This window comes from Lonchura striata, chromosome 2, assembly GCF_050655825.1.
Source record: "Lonchura striata isolate lonStrDom1 chromosome 2, ASM5065582v1, whole genome shotgun sequence".
In the NCBI taxonomy this organism is placed as follows: domain Eukaryota; kingdom Metazoa; phylum Chordata; class Aves; order Passeriformes; family Estrildidae; genus Lonchura; species Lonchura striata.
The window spans coordinates 123,218,955-123,236,785 of NC_140704.1; the positions used below are offsets into that span (position 1 = coordinate 123,218,955).

At 36.0% G+C, this 17,831-nt stretch overlaps 1 protein-coding gene across 2 annotated transcripts in view; it reads left to right on the forward strand.

Annotated features, from left to right (window-relative positions):
- PREX2 (phosphatidylinositol-3,4,5-trisphosphate dependent Rac exchange factor 2) overlaps positions 1 to 7,275 on the forward strand; it is a 169,538-nt gene extending 162,263 nt beyond the window's left edge. For both annotated transcript variants that reach the window (XM_021555585.3, XM_085573856.1), the window contains exon 40: positions 1,958 to 7,275. In XM_021555585.3, the coding sequence (XP_021411260.3) occupies positions 1,958 to 2,003 (46 nt within the window). In that variant the 3' untranslated portion in view covers positions 2,004 to 7,275. The remainder of the gene's footprint in view (positions 1 to 1,957) is intronic.
- The last annotated feature ends 10,556 nt before the right edge of the window (positions 7,276 to 17,831 follow it).

Sequence of the window (17,831 nt, forward strand, 5' to 3'; positions counted from 1 at the left end):
GTTAAAAGTAATTAAAGCATTAGTAGGAGAAGACTTTTCACATTTTGAATAGCACGATTTGAGACTTAAATGAACTCCTTCATGACATAATTCTGGAGACAGCCAAAGAATTCTTGCAACCCAAACTTTTACCATCCCAACACAACAATGTTTATCTAGATCCAGGTTTTTTGTGAAAAAGGAAAAATCTAAGCTCTCAAAAACTGAAACTTACCAATAAGATTTTTTAGCATTGCATCTGTGGAAAAAAGACTGCCTCTTACCAGTTGAAATTCCCACAATGTAGCACTGAAATGCTGAAGAATGATGAGAATATAGAATGGACACATGTACCTGGCACGCTTGCCTGTGAGCAGCAGTAGCAATGTCACAGGAATATGCCAGACCTCCGTGGTTAGGGCATCAGATGCACAACTCAGAATTGTCATCAGCGGGATACTTTTGATGTATAGCTAAACAATACTATGGCTTCTCAGTTCTCTGCTTTTGAAACAATTTTGTATTTGGTTTTAGTTAACATCACTTGACAGGGTTCTCTTGCTGTCTGCAACTGCCACTGTTTGTTTTCTCGCCTGATGTTTGTACCATCTCAAATAGTTGTTCCATATATATTGACCCTGAACAAGCTACTTTGGCTTTATAGCATCTTCAGCAACTTCAGATCCTTAGGGATGTGTGCAGCCTTATTGTTAGCTTAACAATTCTTTTATATGACTTGCTCTGAAGAGAATCTTAGTGATTACTGCTATAACCAGAAGAATACGCTGACCTTAGTACTTTGGGGCTGAAGTTTTCTGCACTTTGCTCCATAAAAATTAAACACTGCTAAAACATTATCAAGTATTAACCCCACTGCAATTACTCTAGATGAGATTCTAACTGTAATTTTATCTGTCTTCTGCCAGCTCTGAATATTACGGTTTTATTATTCCAGCAGAATCAAATAATTCAACCTGTTTGTTCTTCTGTGCATTCTTGTCTGTATAAAGATCAGACCTTATCCTCTCATCAGTATAAAAATGATATCTATGTGTATTGCCTTATATATAGCTCCTAATAGATGTTTTGGTGACTGCACAATGTGACCTTAAATGATCATATTTCTGTATCTGCTGTGACTATGTGGAAGAGCCCAATGATCATCAGAACACATTATGGTGGTGATTTCTCTTTGCTATTCAGTGATACATTTTCCCAGAGGAATATTTGTAATCTGCAAATGAGATCATGTCTATGGTTGGTTCTAATTGCTGTGGTTTCAGAGGAGATACTGTATGCTGGACAGGAGTACAGAACAAGGGGTGTGAGGTCAGACTGACTGCCTTTTATTTTCAGTGTTTCTATTATAAGGGTAAAGTTTCAAACACCTGTTAATAACCAAGTCCTTTCAAAAGGGGTTAATAGAAGTCCAAAAACCTTTATAAAAGCAGTGGATATTTCAGTCTGTTCTGAGATAATAATTTGAACCAAATCTTACTGCTGTTGACTTCATCCATGAGGAAGCAGAGGGAGAGAGAATTTAAAATCTGCTACTAGTGTCACGTCTGACACCTGTCTTAGGTGCTTCAAACAGCACCAGTTCTTCATGGAAATATTTTTAGAGAGGTTTGACTGGGCCAAGACAAAACAGAATTGGAAGCAATTGCATTCACCAAGCAATTTTTCCAATTGAGAAATCCAGGGCAACAACTGATAACAGGTTTAATGAAGGCATCTTCAGTGCAGAAAAATGAAAATTTTCTGTATTGAAATGTGTTTATAAGACTGTTTTAAATGTTCCACTTTCAATGTAAACAAAGAAGATTTTATTAGTTTTCTGTTGATGGTATTAAACTGAATTCATAACTTTTGTTTTGCAGTGCAGAAAGATGTAGCTTTAGTTTGTGTTCCTTAAATTTACTCATCTTAATAATGACCAGGCTTTAAGAATAATAATTGCTTTGTTTGTCATTGTCAGATTATACAAGCTCTGCCAGCCACCACCACCTGTTGGAGAAGAATGAGGAGATCTGCTCTAGAAAACAACCCAGTAATGGACTTTAGGATACTGGGATTATATGGCAAAAATCCAACTGCACTATAGCAGTATATCCCTGCAGCTTTGATAAATAAGAAAAAAAAAAAATCTTTTACTCAGGACAAAGAAAGAAATACCCTAAATATTACCTACTGTCATTGAAAGATGTTTTCCCAAAAGCATTTCTGAAATCTGTGTGCTCCAGCCTTACACTCATAGGACAGTACTCTTCCTTGGGAATTTAACACTGGAACCAGAATCATTTGATGTGTCTTGCTCAGCCACATAAAAGGTATAGCCAGCAGCTTGAAAAAAATCTTTGTCAGAGGGAATGTCTTCACTTGTACACTATGCAGAATGTGAAAGCCTAGTGGAAGCCTAGATAAACTAGGCTTGATAATGAGCATACACTTCATATGGGGCCCTTTGCACTTGAGAAAGCTTTTTTCTTGTCATCATCATAATTTCTTGGAATGTTAACTTTACTGTTTCAAGAATATAATGTGAGGCTTAAAGATGGAATGCTCATTTCAGAGTTGTGTTTAATGGCTGCAGGGGTGTGTTTGTGATCGGTAAACTCAGCCATGTCTGAAGCAGTGCTTGTCACGCTGCTTTGGAAGGAGGAGTTACATGGCATTAGGAGTGCCTCATGGTATGGCACATAAGTTAATGTTCTGCTCTTTTACAGCTGCCATTATAATGAAGGAGAAGGATGAGTCTGATCTTCATCCATTGTTAGGCTGAATTTCAGACTCTAATAGATGTTTTACATTATTACATCTCTGCACTTCAGAGTTTTCCAGAGTTGTGTATTTTCTTCTATAGCACTACACTAAAAAATCTGCATAAGGTAGAGATGAGTCAGTGTTGTTAAACTGGAAATGGCTGGTTGAAGTTCAAGCATAGTTTGGGGTTTTGATGTTTTATGCTACCATTTTCCACATTTTGTCAGAATTGTATTGTATAGCGTCTCAGTTCTTTGGAGTGGTAATGGTTATAGATTTATTTTGAAATTGTACTAACTATTTAGAGACCCCAGGGGGAATTTATCTGCATTTGGCTGTTCTTTTGGCCAAAGAATTTTCATTTTTAAATGCCCCCAAATGAGGATTTATATATGAGCACGTTAAAACAAAAACCATATTCTGAAATAGTTCTACTTGCAGCAGTAGCTCTGTATTCCATTACGGCAAGACACATACTGCTGAATAAAATTTATTTTTTGTACAACAGTGGCCTGTAGTTATGCTGTAGCAATCAAACCTCACAACATAATTTTTGCATATGATCTAAATATTTAAGAATCTATCAATCGACAATGAAATAAGTGAGAAGTAAAAAGGAATTGTACTCTTGAAGAGAGTGGGTTTTTTAGAGGATATTTAGGAAACTTGTTACTTTTCTCCAAAGAAGGAATTAGAGCTCCTACCTTTTTCAGTATTCTAAATGTTTTTACACAGACCTTAATTTTGCTAAGAAAATAAATATTTTTCTATATCCACAGATATACATGTCTGTGCATATATGTACATTTCAACATGTATATATTTATGTAGTCCTATCTATTACTGGTCTTACCATAAAAAGAGAATATTTGCCTTAAACTATGACAAAAGCATGCAGTAATGAACACTCCAGTAACAATTTCACCTTGTTTTGTTTACTCTCATAGTTGCTGGAAACTATTGAACCATGATCTTTTTGATTAAAAAATTTAATGCACAAAAGCAAAAAAAAACCCAACAAAAACATTACTTTTAAAGGCTTTTGTCTAGCATGACCTAATGCTTACACATAATAAATTGTTTTCCATAATTGCTGTTCTAGTCAGGGTCTCATACTTTCAGATGTGTTTCATTCACAGCAGCAGTATTGGCTACAGTAATTCCTGCTCCAGGCAAAAGCACCAGTAACTTCAGTTTCTGCTTGTTCAGACATCAGAAGTACAGAGAAGCCATAAGCACCCCAAGCCAACAGCTCTGAGCTCACAGCTTCCTGTGAGGTTTGGTTAACTGTGAGGGAAGTCTGCTGCTGAGCCTGTATAAAATAACCTAGAGGACAAAATCTGTTGCATGTACATGCATTGTTATAACTAGTAATTGCTTTTTTTATATAACATTGAAAATGATAGGAGTGCAAATACTCCAAAATAGTCTCTCTGTATAATATGATAATTCCCTGTTTCATTTTGTTGTTGAGATCATGGGATAATAGATATTTGTAAGGGACAAATAGTTATAAGCCAGTCACTGGACAAACTTCTTTAGCTGTTGTTTCATGAGTGTGCATCAGAAATCTTGACCTCTTATTTTGGTATCTAACTTTTAGTCCTTTATTCTTTTTTGCCCCTTCTAAAGACAGTTTTCAAAAACCTGTTAAGCATTATGAGCTTTATTGGTGACCCATACTGAAAGTAAAGTGTCTATTTATTCTGGTATCAAAGTAGCTGAGCAACTTAAGCCCTGGTTTCCTGGTGATTACAGGTAACGCATAAAAATATGATTCCACAGTAATACACAGACTCAATTAGTTTGGAAAAGATCTCTGGGATCCTTGACTCTAACTTAAAGATCTAGTCCAACGTATTTTCAGAGGAAATGGGCATAAATGGCCCACTTACTGTCTATTAAAAAGTGGGAACCTGATATCCCAAAATGTTCTTCAATGGCCTGTCTGAAACACTGTGTAGAATTCAGAGTGCTTTTCTTGTCCCTCTGCTTTCAAAGCATACTACATATTCTGACACCATTCTATTGACTTCTAATAACATTAAATGGACTTTAATAAGTCTATTCTTAAAATATAAATTTACGTATGTTCATTATTAAAGTTGTTTTTCTTGTTTGGTATATGTATAGGATGTATTTATTCCTTATGCAAGATGCATTTGTAGAGAAAAAAAATCCATTCTCATCACAGTATGTTTATCCTCTTATAAATTTTTCAACTAACAGGTGACAAGGAGAGGTGACCAAGGGTGATGATTTACAAGGATTGTATCACCTTCTTAACTTCTTAAATCTTTGCTTTGACAGAAATGGGTTATGTAGCCTTTTTTAACAACAATGTGTTGCACTGGTTTAGGGAAAGCATTTTCTGTATGTAATTTTTACCTTTTCACCCAAGGAAAGTATAATTCTTCTGGGAATTAATTCAAGGATCTAGAGGCATACATTACCAAATACTACCACGATCCAATGCTTACCTGCAAAAGGAGGCCCAGGAACAGCTGAGTTTCCATGAGTTGCGATAGCATCCATGCTTGGAGACAACATAGATTTTAAGTAGAGTTGAGGATGTTTGGCCTTAGTGACCATCCTCTATGAATATTAGGATGTTAAACAGTCTATAGTCTAAGAAATGGCCATTGATCCAGTCTAGTTCCCCAAATTAATTATTTCTAATGCTATTTTCCTTGTAGATTGTAAATGTAAATAAATAGAAAAAATGTATATAGTCTAGTTTTTCAATGTCAGACTTTGTGTTTAGAGATCCATTTTAAAGTAAATATTCCTGCTGTCAGTTGAAGCAACCAGCCAATTTCATGTCTACTGAGACAGCTGGAATCTTTAGTGGCTTTTTGGGTAGATTTCACTGGGTTTTAGCAAATGCATCAGGTTTTTGGATTGGTTTGTATTTGTTTATTTTAATGCAGTCAGTAGTGATCAGAACTGCTCTTCTACTGGTTCAGAGCCAAGACAATTCAACTTCAGTCAACCAGGATTTACAGTAGTCATACCTAATTTCATTTGTTAGAATCTTTTAATGGGAAAAAATTTAACCATTTTTATTGATCTGTTTTTAGCCAGAGAATTCATAAGCAAACATGTTTTATTAATTCATTGTCAGATGTAGTGTGTATGCCTTGTAATATATATATATATATATATGTATTTAAGACAATTGCCTGAATGTGAGTATGCACATCATGGTTAAGCATGATGCTCAAAAAAGGAAAGTGTCTTTCATTTCATTTAAATGAGAAAATCACTAACTGTAGTATACATCTACATATTGTTCCATACTCTTTACAGCTCCTTCATGGATATGTCTTCCAGCATTTGATGCATATTTTGTGCCATTTGTGTTCAACAGTATGAAAAGATAATGCATTGCCTTATGTATTTTATCTCTGTACTTGATAAATGCAGGTAGTGCTTTTTTAATTGTACTCCAACAGTACTCTGGCATTGGTAAATTAGATGTGCAGTATATATTTGACTCAGGATACCTGGATTTTTCATCATTAGTTTTTGAAGTATAAAAAGATATTGAACTCATATTTTTGTATGCTGACAATTGTGTAGAGTTTTTCTATATACTGTATATATCAACCAGGTTTTCCTAAAGAAATTTTATTATTATGAATGTTTTCCTTTTCCTGCTAGAAGATATGAGTTTATGCTTTCCTGTTATGTTTGTATAAATGAATATACAGCACACACAGTCATGCAGATGTTAACACTGGTGAGAAATTTCAGATTGTCCAGAGGCTAATTAAGCTTTTTTTTTTCCCTTATGTTCTTCTCTAAAAAGATATATCTCCATAATAGAAATCTACTTTAGACATAACTTCTACTTCAGTTTGAAAGTCCAAAAGAGTGCTCAAAGTAGCTGGGATATTTCTGCAAGTACTTAGATTTGGACTTCCATGGGAATACCCACAACATTTTCTTTGTGTATGTGTGTCCTATCTGCAGTATCATATGCCAGATTTAAAAATCTAAGCAGCCTTATTAACTTCTTTATACCCTGTATATAGTGTACGTATTTGGTTATACTTGTGTTACACTTTAAAAAAATTAAACTTAATTCCTGCATTGAGTATTGCACACATTTTTCAAATTATGAATACATTTTGTAATATCTCATTAAGCACATTAAGCACAAGAGACCATTTAAAATATTATGAGAAAAAGACTGCTTTGAAATATTATGTGTAAGTACAGCCATACACAGAATGTCTCAGCTTTTGTTTTAAAACAATCAAACTAGCAGTTCTGTGGGTAGTTGAGTTTGTTGGAAGTAACCTTTGGAATGAAAATCCTCGAAACACGGATTTAAATTACTAATTCCTTTATTTTGTAAAGTGCCTCTGTAGCATACTTTGAATCAGTTACTATATTGATAATGGGTAAAACTAACACTGTGTACTCTTAGATCTATGGTTTATTTTTTTAGTTACATAGTAAAGACTGGAATGGTAACAATGTATTATAAAATGCCAGAGAGCAATAAAACCATTCATAATATGGCCACTGCAAACCTCTTTATTTGTAAGCAAGAAGTTGGAAGGGAGGAGGTTGAGAGTCTTTACCCCTTTCAGTGTGCCTGCCTAGGAATTCTGCTGCAAGAGAACAAAAATTAAACTAGAAATAAACATTTATAATAAGAATCTCTTCTGCAAACCCAGGCCCAGCCTAGGTTCATTGCTGGTAATTGAAATACATCTTCATAATCATTGGAAAACTGAACCATGCATAAGCAGTAGTCCCTGGCTTTTGACAGTTCTACTTTGTGAAGGCTGGAAGAGACACAGGCATGAAAATTGCTTACTGGACCTGTGGTACCATCACTGTTGCACGAAGCTCTGGAATATCCACCACTTTGAGGAATTTCTGCTTACTGCTGTGTACAAGGGGTAATCTGACAAACATAGCGTGGAGTGTTGTACTGTTTGTACTAGAAAAACACCAAGAAATGACTGATTCTTTAGAGGGATCTTTTGGGATGCCAGGGGGTTGAGGAGTAGCACTTGCATTGTTTCTTTTGTAGGACTGAAAGCGGATGAACTATTAGACCTTGCAGAGCAGTTGTCTGTGTATGAAATGAGTTCTGCATGGTTGTGGTCATCAGATGTTCAGGACTGAAAGAAACAGTGGAGACAGGACCAAAAGCAACTACAATTACTTCATAAAATCCCTTTTGTTTTCTATCTTATGCAGCAAGGAGGAGGATGTAAGTATTTCTGCATAACTAGACTTGAAAGATAGCTTTTTTTCCTTCTATGTATTAGTTTCTCTATTTTTGTGAAGGAAGGCAGCATGGCATGTTAAAGTATTCAGCAGCAGAAGTGACCATAGGATTTCAAATATAGTTTGCTTTTCTACAAGTGAAGTTTCTTTTTTCAGTGCTCCTCATTTCTGTGGTCTTGCTGCCATGAATACCTCAGAAATAATGTGCAAAGAATTCTTTTCTTGAGCAGCATACATAATGGGAATAAATAGTGCTTTGAAATAAATACTGAGAAAGATAATCAATTACAGCATGGTAGCACTTGGGTGTCCAGTAATTTTGCATCTTTCATGAGAAAATGTTGCTATCATCATGATTTGAAAGTCAAAAAGTCTGCAAAAGCACCTTGATACACTTTTATGTCAAATGAGCACAGTGTGAGTTCATGATTCAAAAAAGATAATATATCTTTGCCTCCCATCAAAATATGTGTCTGCTAAGCTTTGACAGTAAAGACACTTCCTTTTAAATGTTACTCATAAACTTACTTTTGGTATGTATTTGATTGCTTTGGAGGCTTTTTTAATAGCTCATTATGTCATGCAGAAACAGGATAGATGAAGCTTATACTAATGAAGTGGAATTGCTAACAGTTACTTCATTCTTGCTTGTAGAATCTTAATTCTCTGAAACTGCTTTCCCAGATAGTACTTGATTCCCTGCTCTCCCTTCCTTATTTCCATATTAATTTTGCTCCGGGAGCTGCCAGAGTTCTGAGGACACTAAAATGCCCTAACTGCCCAAAACAGCCTCATCCCTGTGCTCACTGGCCATGCATTCGGGGTAGCTCCTGTCAGCAGACTCATATCCTGGGTGAACCTTGAAACCTGGGCTATGGGTAGCTTTGCCCATAGTCCCACCTTCTGCTGTTTGATAGGACTTTCTGGATGGACACTGAACCTGCTTCAGTATTTTGCCCTGTCTGATCATCCCTGGACTGTCAGCAGAGCCTTTTATTTTCCTGGTCCTTTCAGGGAGAGGCCACTGCGCTGTGTTCACCCACAAGTTCTAGCTTGTCCTCCTTCAGGGAGTGGACCAGCTCTTGCTGCGTCCCAGGAGGAATATTCAGTGCTGGTACAGGTGTGTCCATGTATAACATATTCCTGGCTTATGTTGACTTGAAGCAGACCAATGGCTTAGACTAATGGGGAGGGGAAGTGACCGTTTCCAGTCACAAGGTAGATGGTAGACTTCTTCCATTGATTTTAATCTTGGGAATAAGGGTAGTGTACAAAGATATATAGTGTCTATATCCCTAATTTGGCAAAAAGATCTGAAAATGGATCTCCAGAATGTAATCAGGATTGGAGAGGTAGAAAAAGACACTGGGTACTTAGGAGGAGTGTAAGATAAGGCAAATGCTGAGCAGTACAAACACAGCACTGGAAAGTCCTGAAGATCTGATTTTAGTTTTTCCAAGTATTTAACACAGTTGATATTTTATAAACAACTGCATGCTTCATAGAAGACTCAATATAAGTTAGAATTTTAACTTATATCTGGATTTTTTTAAGCTCTAAGTTTAGCTAGTCATTAATTATTTAGAGCTCTTTATCAGGGCAGGAGGGATTTTAGCATCTGGAATAAATAATCAATGTCTTTCCCTGTGAAGTATAACAGCCTCTAAAAGTAGGAGGAAATTGTACTGGATGTATTCTGGGAGCATAATCAAATGAAAGGAACACCAATAGGTTTTGATTCTGCATTCATTTAAATGAATAACCAAATTTTCATTGACTGCATAGAATGAATCCATAATATAAGCACTATTATGCCAGACCCAGACTAGCTTGAATGGCTGTCAACGTGTTTAGTTCACCTAATTAATGAAACTATTCATGTCTCAAGACAGAAAGCTTGACTGGAAATGAGAAGCAGACCACATGTAATCAATGAGGTTTTGTCATCAACCAGCCATAGAGTAGGTCTAATCAAACGAATGCAGGACATGACTGCAAGCAAATGAACATCAGCAGTGTATTATCTACAGCCAGTGCATCATCACAAAACTTAATGACAAAGTATCACCCAGATTAAGATGGAAATAATGTCTGATGCTAATCAGCGCTACTTGCTCATATTGTAACACATTTCAAAATATGTTGAGTGGCAGCTGAAATCAAAGTCAAGACAAAGTGAAGCTTGATTGAATGCTTAACGATATGTTAGATGCTGTTCCAAAATAAGAAAATACGTAAAGCTTTTATACATTAAGAAGTTGAGTAGGTGTTTGGAATTTTGACAGCACATCCTGGAAAATTAGTAACTTGGGAAACAGGGAAATAATTACAGTCATGTGCCAATTTTAAAGGACATTTGTGGGCCTGATACAGACAGAACAGACAGGAGGTTTTCATTTCTGGATTACTTCCCATGACTTTGACAGAAGGCATTAATACTTGAAACTGTAGCATAGGACTAAATTACATTATCTGGGTATTCACCACACAACATTCATAAGAAGAAAGAGAATTTAATTTACTCTTAGGCCTTATATTTAAATAAACACAAATTCCCTACCTAATCATAACTCCTATTTTTGTATCTAATGTGAGAAACAATCAATGTCTCTCTACTTTCTTCAGTAACAAAACAATATATTAAATGAAATTTTCCTGGTTTTTTTTTATTTAATAAAATTTATTTAGCCAGGTGAGATGCCTTTCAGAGGAGCAGTAGAAGCTAATATTCTAGTCACACTGATCATATGGGCTTATTGTGCCTTCAACACCTTTCTTGATGGCCACAGTATGTTTGGAGTTCCCTGCATGAGCAATTTTCCTAGAAGTGAGCAGTCAGGCAAAGAGACTGAAGATGGAAGTGTGACTGAAATGCTTTCTGCTGAGACTGTGGTAAAAATGCGCCCTGTGCACATTAATGTTCTGAATTCTATGATCTAAATGACCTTATAACAAAAAAACTCAGTTCAGTGTCATGAAAGTAGAATATGAGCCTTCCTGATTGTCTTTCATTTATCTGCATGCCAGAAGAACAGGAAACAGATATTCTGTACCAGCTAGAATACAAGTGAGACAACTGTCTGTATTGTGTTTTAGAATGAGAAGGGCAGAAAAATATTGGAAATTCCTACTTTCTCCCTAGGTATTCTCAACAATTATGTTTGCCTTAGGCCACATTAGATCAAAAGAAATGGGGACATATCCCCCATGATAGTGAGGATTTCAGTAAATTTCAAAACAGTTCAAAATTTTCTTCAAAGAAGTAGAAAATTTGATAAAAAAGTGAGGAACTCCTTCTAATGTTCTTCTACTGAGTTCTATTTCCGTGTTTCAAAATGCTAATAATTCCTGTGAACCTTCCTGAAAACAGACTCGGTGGGGAGGACAAAGAATAAACCAGCATGGAAAATGGACTCTGCTCATGTTCAAAGGAAAGAAAATCACAGATGCTAAGGGCATTTCAAATATGCTGAACCACAACAATTTTCTGTTTCATTCAGAATTGGTTTGAAGTGTGTCATGGAACAGGGCTGGCAGTGCAGTGTGGAAATACAAAGCTCTGGCAGGTTTTTTGAAGTTGTGATACATGAAAGCAGGTCTGCTTTGAACACGATGGGGTGAAATGGAAGAAATCTGCTTCCCTTTTGCCCTTCATGTGAAATTTGCTGTTTGCCTCCCATACAGGACTGTTTAACTACGCTTCTATGGGAAATTAGACTTTTTGTCAACCTAGATTTTAACAGTCTGCCTGTTTCTTTGCTTTCTGCATCCTGCAGTGACAGCTATGTAGTGTTTCAGCTCCTGCAGAATAGTATGGAGGTGTGATAGGACAGACCAGAGGAGCTGTTGAGGTGGTTCTGTCTTGAGCTCTTGCTAGTCCAGTGCTGTATATCTGTATATAGCCTGTATAACTACAGCAGGAGAGATAAAAAATTGCTCCTTTTCTAGAGCACAGTCAGGCCACTGGGGTGCAGTCTTGGTATAAGCACTTTCACAGAAGTGTATGTTGTTTAGTTTGGACTATGAACTCCCAGTTGCCAGGCCAAAAACTCTTCAGATTTTTATATCCTCATTTATATTAGATGTTACAAATGTATGTACTTGGGATCAGGCCTTCTTTGCTTCAGATTCCAGAAGCACTTAGATGAGAGTTACACTGCAACTTATTTGCCTACCAGCCCACTTGGTGTACCTGGAGTAGAGCTACAGTCACTCAGGATTTTTTTTTCAGTCAGAAGGGAGGCATCTGGAGATTTTAGAGAGACTCACAAGCCATTTTGAGGAGTGTTGACATTATGGTACAAGTACTGAAACTGTAGTTATCTAAAAGTAAAATCAGAAATTGTGTCATGTTTTTCAGAGGTGACTGGGGGCCGAGTTATCTAATACATATATATCTAACTGGTGTTAAGGTATGGGTCAAAACTTTGAACTTGGATTCTGATGTGCAACCTGTCTTTTCCTCATTTAGGTACTGGTGTCAAAAAATGCTAAGTGTCCAGATATATCTGTCACTCTGAGAACAAAGCTAATTCTCCTGTCCACCAGCAAACTCCAATAATTTTACAATGAACACCTAAGTTCTTCCTGTTTATTACAAGAAAAGTCTTAAATCCTTTTTATGAGGCATTTGTATTTGGTTACCAATAATAATAAACACAATAAATAATAATAAACACAATAATAATAATAAACACAAACACTTGTTAAAATTTCTGAGGCCTAATCCAAAATACTTCCATGGTATTTAGGAATCAGAATAATTTTTAAAATCCTACCAGACTATCTGCACTGTTTCTAAAGGAGTAGCTTTAAGAATCTCATCTAGATGACTAAAAAATGAAAGATGAATGAGGTAATATTCACAATGTCATTAACTACCTTCAGAAAATAAGTGAAATACCACTTCTTATAAAGAAGCTTGATCTTTCACTTACTGATCTTTTATGTACATTTATCATGTATGCACATTTTTCATACTCACATGAAATTCCAGTATTTAACTCCATTCACCATGTATTTCTCTAATTTATCTTGAATCATTGTTGAGAGACCTTTCCCCTTAGCTGCCAATCCCAGTGTAAAGCAAGTTATATTTAAATGCTTACTGGCAAAATCATCAGTTATTCAAAGATTCTGGTTTGTATTCAGAACTTCCTCTTGTCTTTCTTTTAAAATGTCCTTGAATATATGAATGTCTCAGCTAAACACCTAATGACAGGCTCTCTGACCAGCTCCCACTCACTGTGAACCTTATTATTCATGCTGCATTTGCATTACCAGACACATCAAGTATCCAAAGATTTTTAAAAGTTGTGCATAATCTGGATGATCAGAACTCAAATAGGTCAGTTATTTGTCGAAACATTAGAGACAGAACAAATCCCTAATTAGTTTTTCTTGAGGATAATTAAATGCACCATAATTTGAAAGCATTTCTAGACTGTTATCATATTTATGTTAGGTACTACATCATTCTTAGATCCATCTGGAAATATCACATATATTTTCCTTATCCTATTGCAGGGTTGTAACTAAGTTAGGAAAGGAGTATAGTTCATTACTTTAAAGGAATTAAGAAGCCTTTTCAGACCTAGCATGCACTTAAGTATTTACGTAGGGTAAATCCCTAATTCATGGAATATGTTCTGCTTCAGCATCTGTAAAACATAAATAATACTTTTCCTTTGATCTTTAAGGTTTTCTCTTTCCTCTGCACAAAAGCATTCAAATGCAGCTTCCAAGCATCTCTATCCAATTTTTGATGCTCTTCTTGCCAACCAACATTTGAATTCCTGATATTTGCACCAGTGAACTTTTGTAGTTCACTGCCTGCCTGCTTGCCAGTTTTGGGGCATGCCCAAAATTATGCAAGTCTCAACTGCAATCTAGTAATCTATTTTACTTCTTTAAAAGCACAAAGTAGACATTCTCCTGCCTATTTTATTACTAGGAGCTTTGTAAGAATACAAATGTCAGATCAGAGCTCACACACAATCTTGAGATTGAGGTATTATAACCAGGTCATCCTCCAGGGAATTCAGCCCACATGTGTGTATTGATTTTACTGTGAGTAAAGCACTATATACACTTCCATGAACATGGAAGAGGAAGATCTGTGTCCTCTGGACTTTCTGGAGAATCAACAACTTTTCAGATACACCAGCTGAGAGAGGGGCTGCAGTAATGAATCACTCAGTTTTTTCGGCAGAGGCTTCTAGCAACAGCTGAGACCCAGTTATTTCATGACATAACTATAGATTATTCCTATAATAAGGGCTTTCATAGACCAGACCTGCCAAGTCAGGCACTTGTCAATACTCTTCAGTCTACTAGGTTAGTATTTATTCTGAAGCTATCAAAGGAGAAGCTATGCAATTTGCTGAGTCTATAATTCTGCTGGTGATAATTAGCTCTGCTTTGCCCTAAATGTTCTGACAAATGGGTGAGGTGCAAAAAAAGGAAAAAAAAAATGTTCAGCAGTATTTCTGTATTCTGTCTACATAGTGAGTTAGAGAAGTAAAGTTTTACATCAGCATACTAATTATTTAGCATGGTCTCATCTCTAAGCATACAGAATCTTTTTTTCCCCTCAAGTACCTCTAAATTAAATTAGGACTTGGCAAGGAAAAATAGAGCAGCTGAGGAGGAGGGGGAGGGCCAGGTAAGTAAGGTGAGTAAGGTCTTTAGACAGAGGCCATGCTCAAAACTCAGATCCAATGGCAAAACCTCTTTTGGCTTCAAGTGCTTCTAAATGAGCCTCCATTTGAATGAGAAGATGGGAAAAAGCTCCCAATCTGACAAATGAAACTACAAGAATGATGAGAAAGGCAGTATAAAATATTTCCAAATTCTTGCATTTCATGGGGGTTGGAACCTAAGCAAGTATACAGAGCATTGTATATTCAGGAAAAATTTGATTTGAATAGGGTTTATATTGAATTCAGGGTGACTTTTTTTCTCAACAAATTTGCTCAAATAACGGCTTTATAGTCCTACTATGATTTGGGCTGAGAAAATTTTATGAACTGTAATTCTGCGAACCCAGCCAAAACTTAGATAGAAATTTCAGTATGGTTGGATTACAAATGCAAGTGCAAGTGACGGAACAAAGAAATGTGAAGAACAGGGAGTTTTGTGTACTAAATAAAACTTTAATTCCAGTTCCAGTTATGTTTCCTTTCTGTTTTTTCCCCAGTAGAATTTGTGTAACATCAATTAACTTTACCTGCTGGAAACAAAATCCAGAAACTTTGCTTTCTGTGATAAACAAGATACTGAGAATCTCCTTTGACACAAGGACTATTGACTACTGAAAAACTTGAACTACTAAATATCTGGGATTGAAATTGAAAAGACTGTACATAGGACTGGCATTGTTCATTTGAAGTGCATTCCTATATTTTTAGTGAAGCATTTAAAATATCAAGGGTCATCCCTTCTAGAAAAAACCATAAAGATACCTTTTCATTGTTGCACAGTATTTTCAGAATTCTCAGATATGTCTGCTCCTCAAGATTCTACTCCCTGCATGAAGTCTCCTGGCTCAAACCTCAAAATTAAATTAAAATAAATACATGAATAAAAATCTTCTTACAGTTCTTTTTATTATTATTTCAATGGTTGCAAAAGGAACTAATATGGATGGAAGCAGTTGAGCTGTCACGTCTTGTTATCCCTAGAAGAATTTGCAGCGATCTATATTCAAGTAAGTTTTATTAGTTTTAAGTTTATTGCTACCTATCTCAGAAAAAAACTCAGGGCTGGCATCTTAGAAGCTGTGAACAGGTTGAAAAATCCTTGTAACTTGTCATTTGAGCAGACTTGCTGAGCATATAAATTAAGCTGTAAGGTGGAAACTGCATCAATCGTTTCAGTTTTTCAGACTCTATTTGGGAGTGACTCCTAGAGCTGAACATGGGCTAATGAATACCAGAGCTTTGTTCTTTAGAAACAGCTACACACATCTGAATTAGATTGGTGTAATTGCCTCTGGAAAGGAAAGAGCCTCAACAGATTAGGGAGTTAGTTATTCCAGTGGTTCCAGAGGCAAGCACACCATCCCTCTATGGATTTGCAGTTCGTACAGTATAAGCGTTAGCAAAGCTCTTTCTACTTGACTCTATTGAAGCAGCAGAGAAAAAGGTAGTTAGCTTAAAGAGTAGGTGTGCTTGGCTCTGATTCATTAATGTCTCAAGTAATTCCAGTTTTATTACGCTTTGTTGAAATACTAGTCATGACACTTATCCAGAATGTCAAGATGCTTGTTTTGGATGGAATTTTATAACACAGAACTGAATCTGGACTTCAGCATGGTCCATGGCCTCTTACTGGATGCAGGAGTACTTTGCATGGCTTTGCATATCTAAATGGAGAACTCAACCAAAAACTGCTTAAGCCTTGGGTAAAAAGGAATAAGATTTAGGCCCCTGAATGCTTTTATTTCTGAAAACAGACCATACCAGCTAAGTTTGTGAGTCTGTGCAGGGTTGTGTTTTAAAGATTCCAGAGTATTTTACCATAAGCTTTCATATTTAGGTCTGTAGCAAAAAAAGCTTCTTGAGGAAAGGCTTTTTGCAGCATGATGGCTATGAACATAAAACCAAGTGACAACTATATGTCTGCCAGGTTTTTCTGGTAAAATAAGTCACTGTCAATATCACATCTTGCATCTGTGTTCTGCTATGTATGAAGTAACAACACTTTGAATGCTCTTACTGTAAAGGCTTTTTTGCCAGACAGAAGGCAGGATTTTCTTTGATACTCAAGTACTTTGTTAGCTTTGTCACATTGAGATGGTAGTTTATATTTTGTATTTAAAAAAAAAAAACAAACTTCATTTTATAGAACATAGTAATAGAAAAAAATACTTATGCATGTTTTCTATGGAACAGGTCCATATACTCTAGAGATCTTATCAGACAGCAGCATATGCTTATTATGATCAAATTTTGAGGAGTACTGATAAAGAGAATTTCCACTGATTTCATCAATATCCCTACAGCAGACAGTTCCATCTTGGTGAAAAACTGAACATGAAGATATAAGGCATATTGTCTTACTGAGAGACCTCCAAATTCAATTGGTACAAGAAATAATGTAATTAAACAGTTTAAAATGTTTAAAAGAAGTGTAAGAGAAGAATAAACTCAAATAATAAAGTTTTCTATCAAGCAATCACAGAAATGCATCCTCTCCTCCAAAATAAGATCTTTCTAGACCAAGCCTCATTCAATTGTTATGTATTGATTTCTGTAAAGGACAGTTCTATAAAGAACAACTCATTGTGCAAAATATTAGCCTTAACATTTTTTTTCTATATATTGCCAAACTGAGTCCAAAGCCTTTCATGAAGAAAGCTGCCACCAAATTGACATTTGAGGTCAACAATGGGACAGAATCAAACTAGGATGAAAGTTGTTTCTGCCAAACTTCGAGATAATTAAAGTACTTTCGTAATGTGTTTTGCTTTACTTGGGATTTTGTTTTAAAATATTTTAGCATTTTCAAACTTTGCCTGACTTCATATCATAGTTAAGTGATGGGAGTCAAGATGTCTACAAACTGTAGAGTACAGCAGAGAAAGAAAGAGCTGGAGCACATGTCAGACAAGGTGAGGTTGAAGGACTGCCACTTACTCAGCCATGTGAGGAGGGGTCTACAGAAGAAAAGCCAGATTCTTCACTTAAGTTTAGAGTTGAAGATGATATAAAATATGAGAAATGCAGTATGATTAGTGTTACAGGAAAATTCATGCATCACCTTAACCCCTGGCACATTCTGCCTCAAACAGGCTGTAAAATCCTGGGGATTTTCAACACTCAGCTGGAAAACCATAA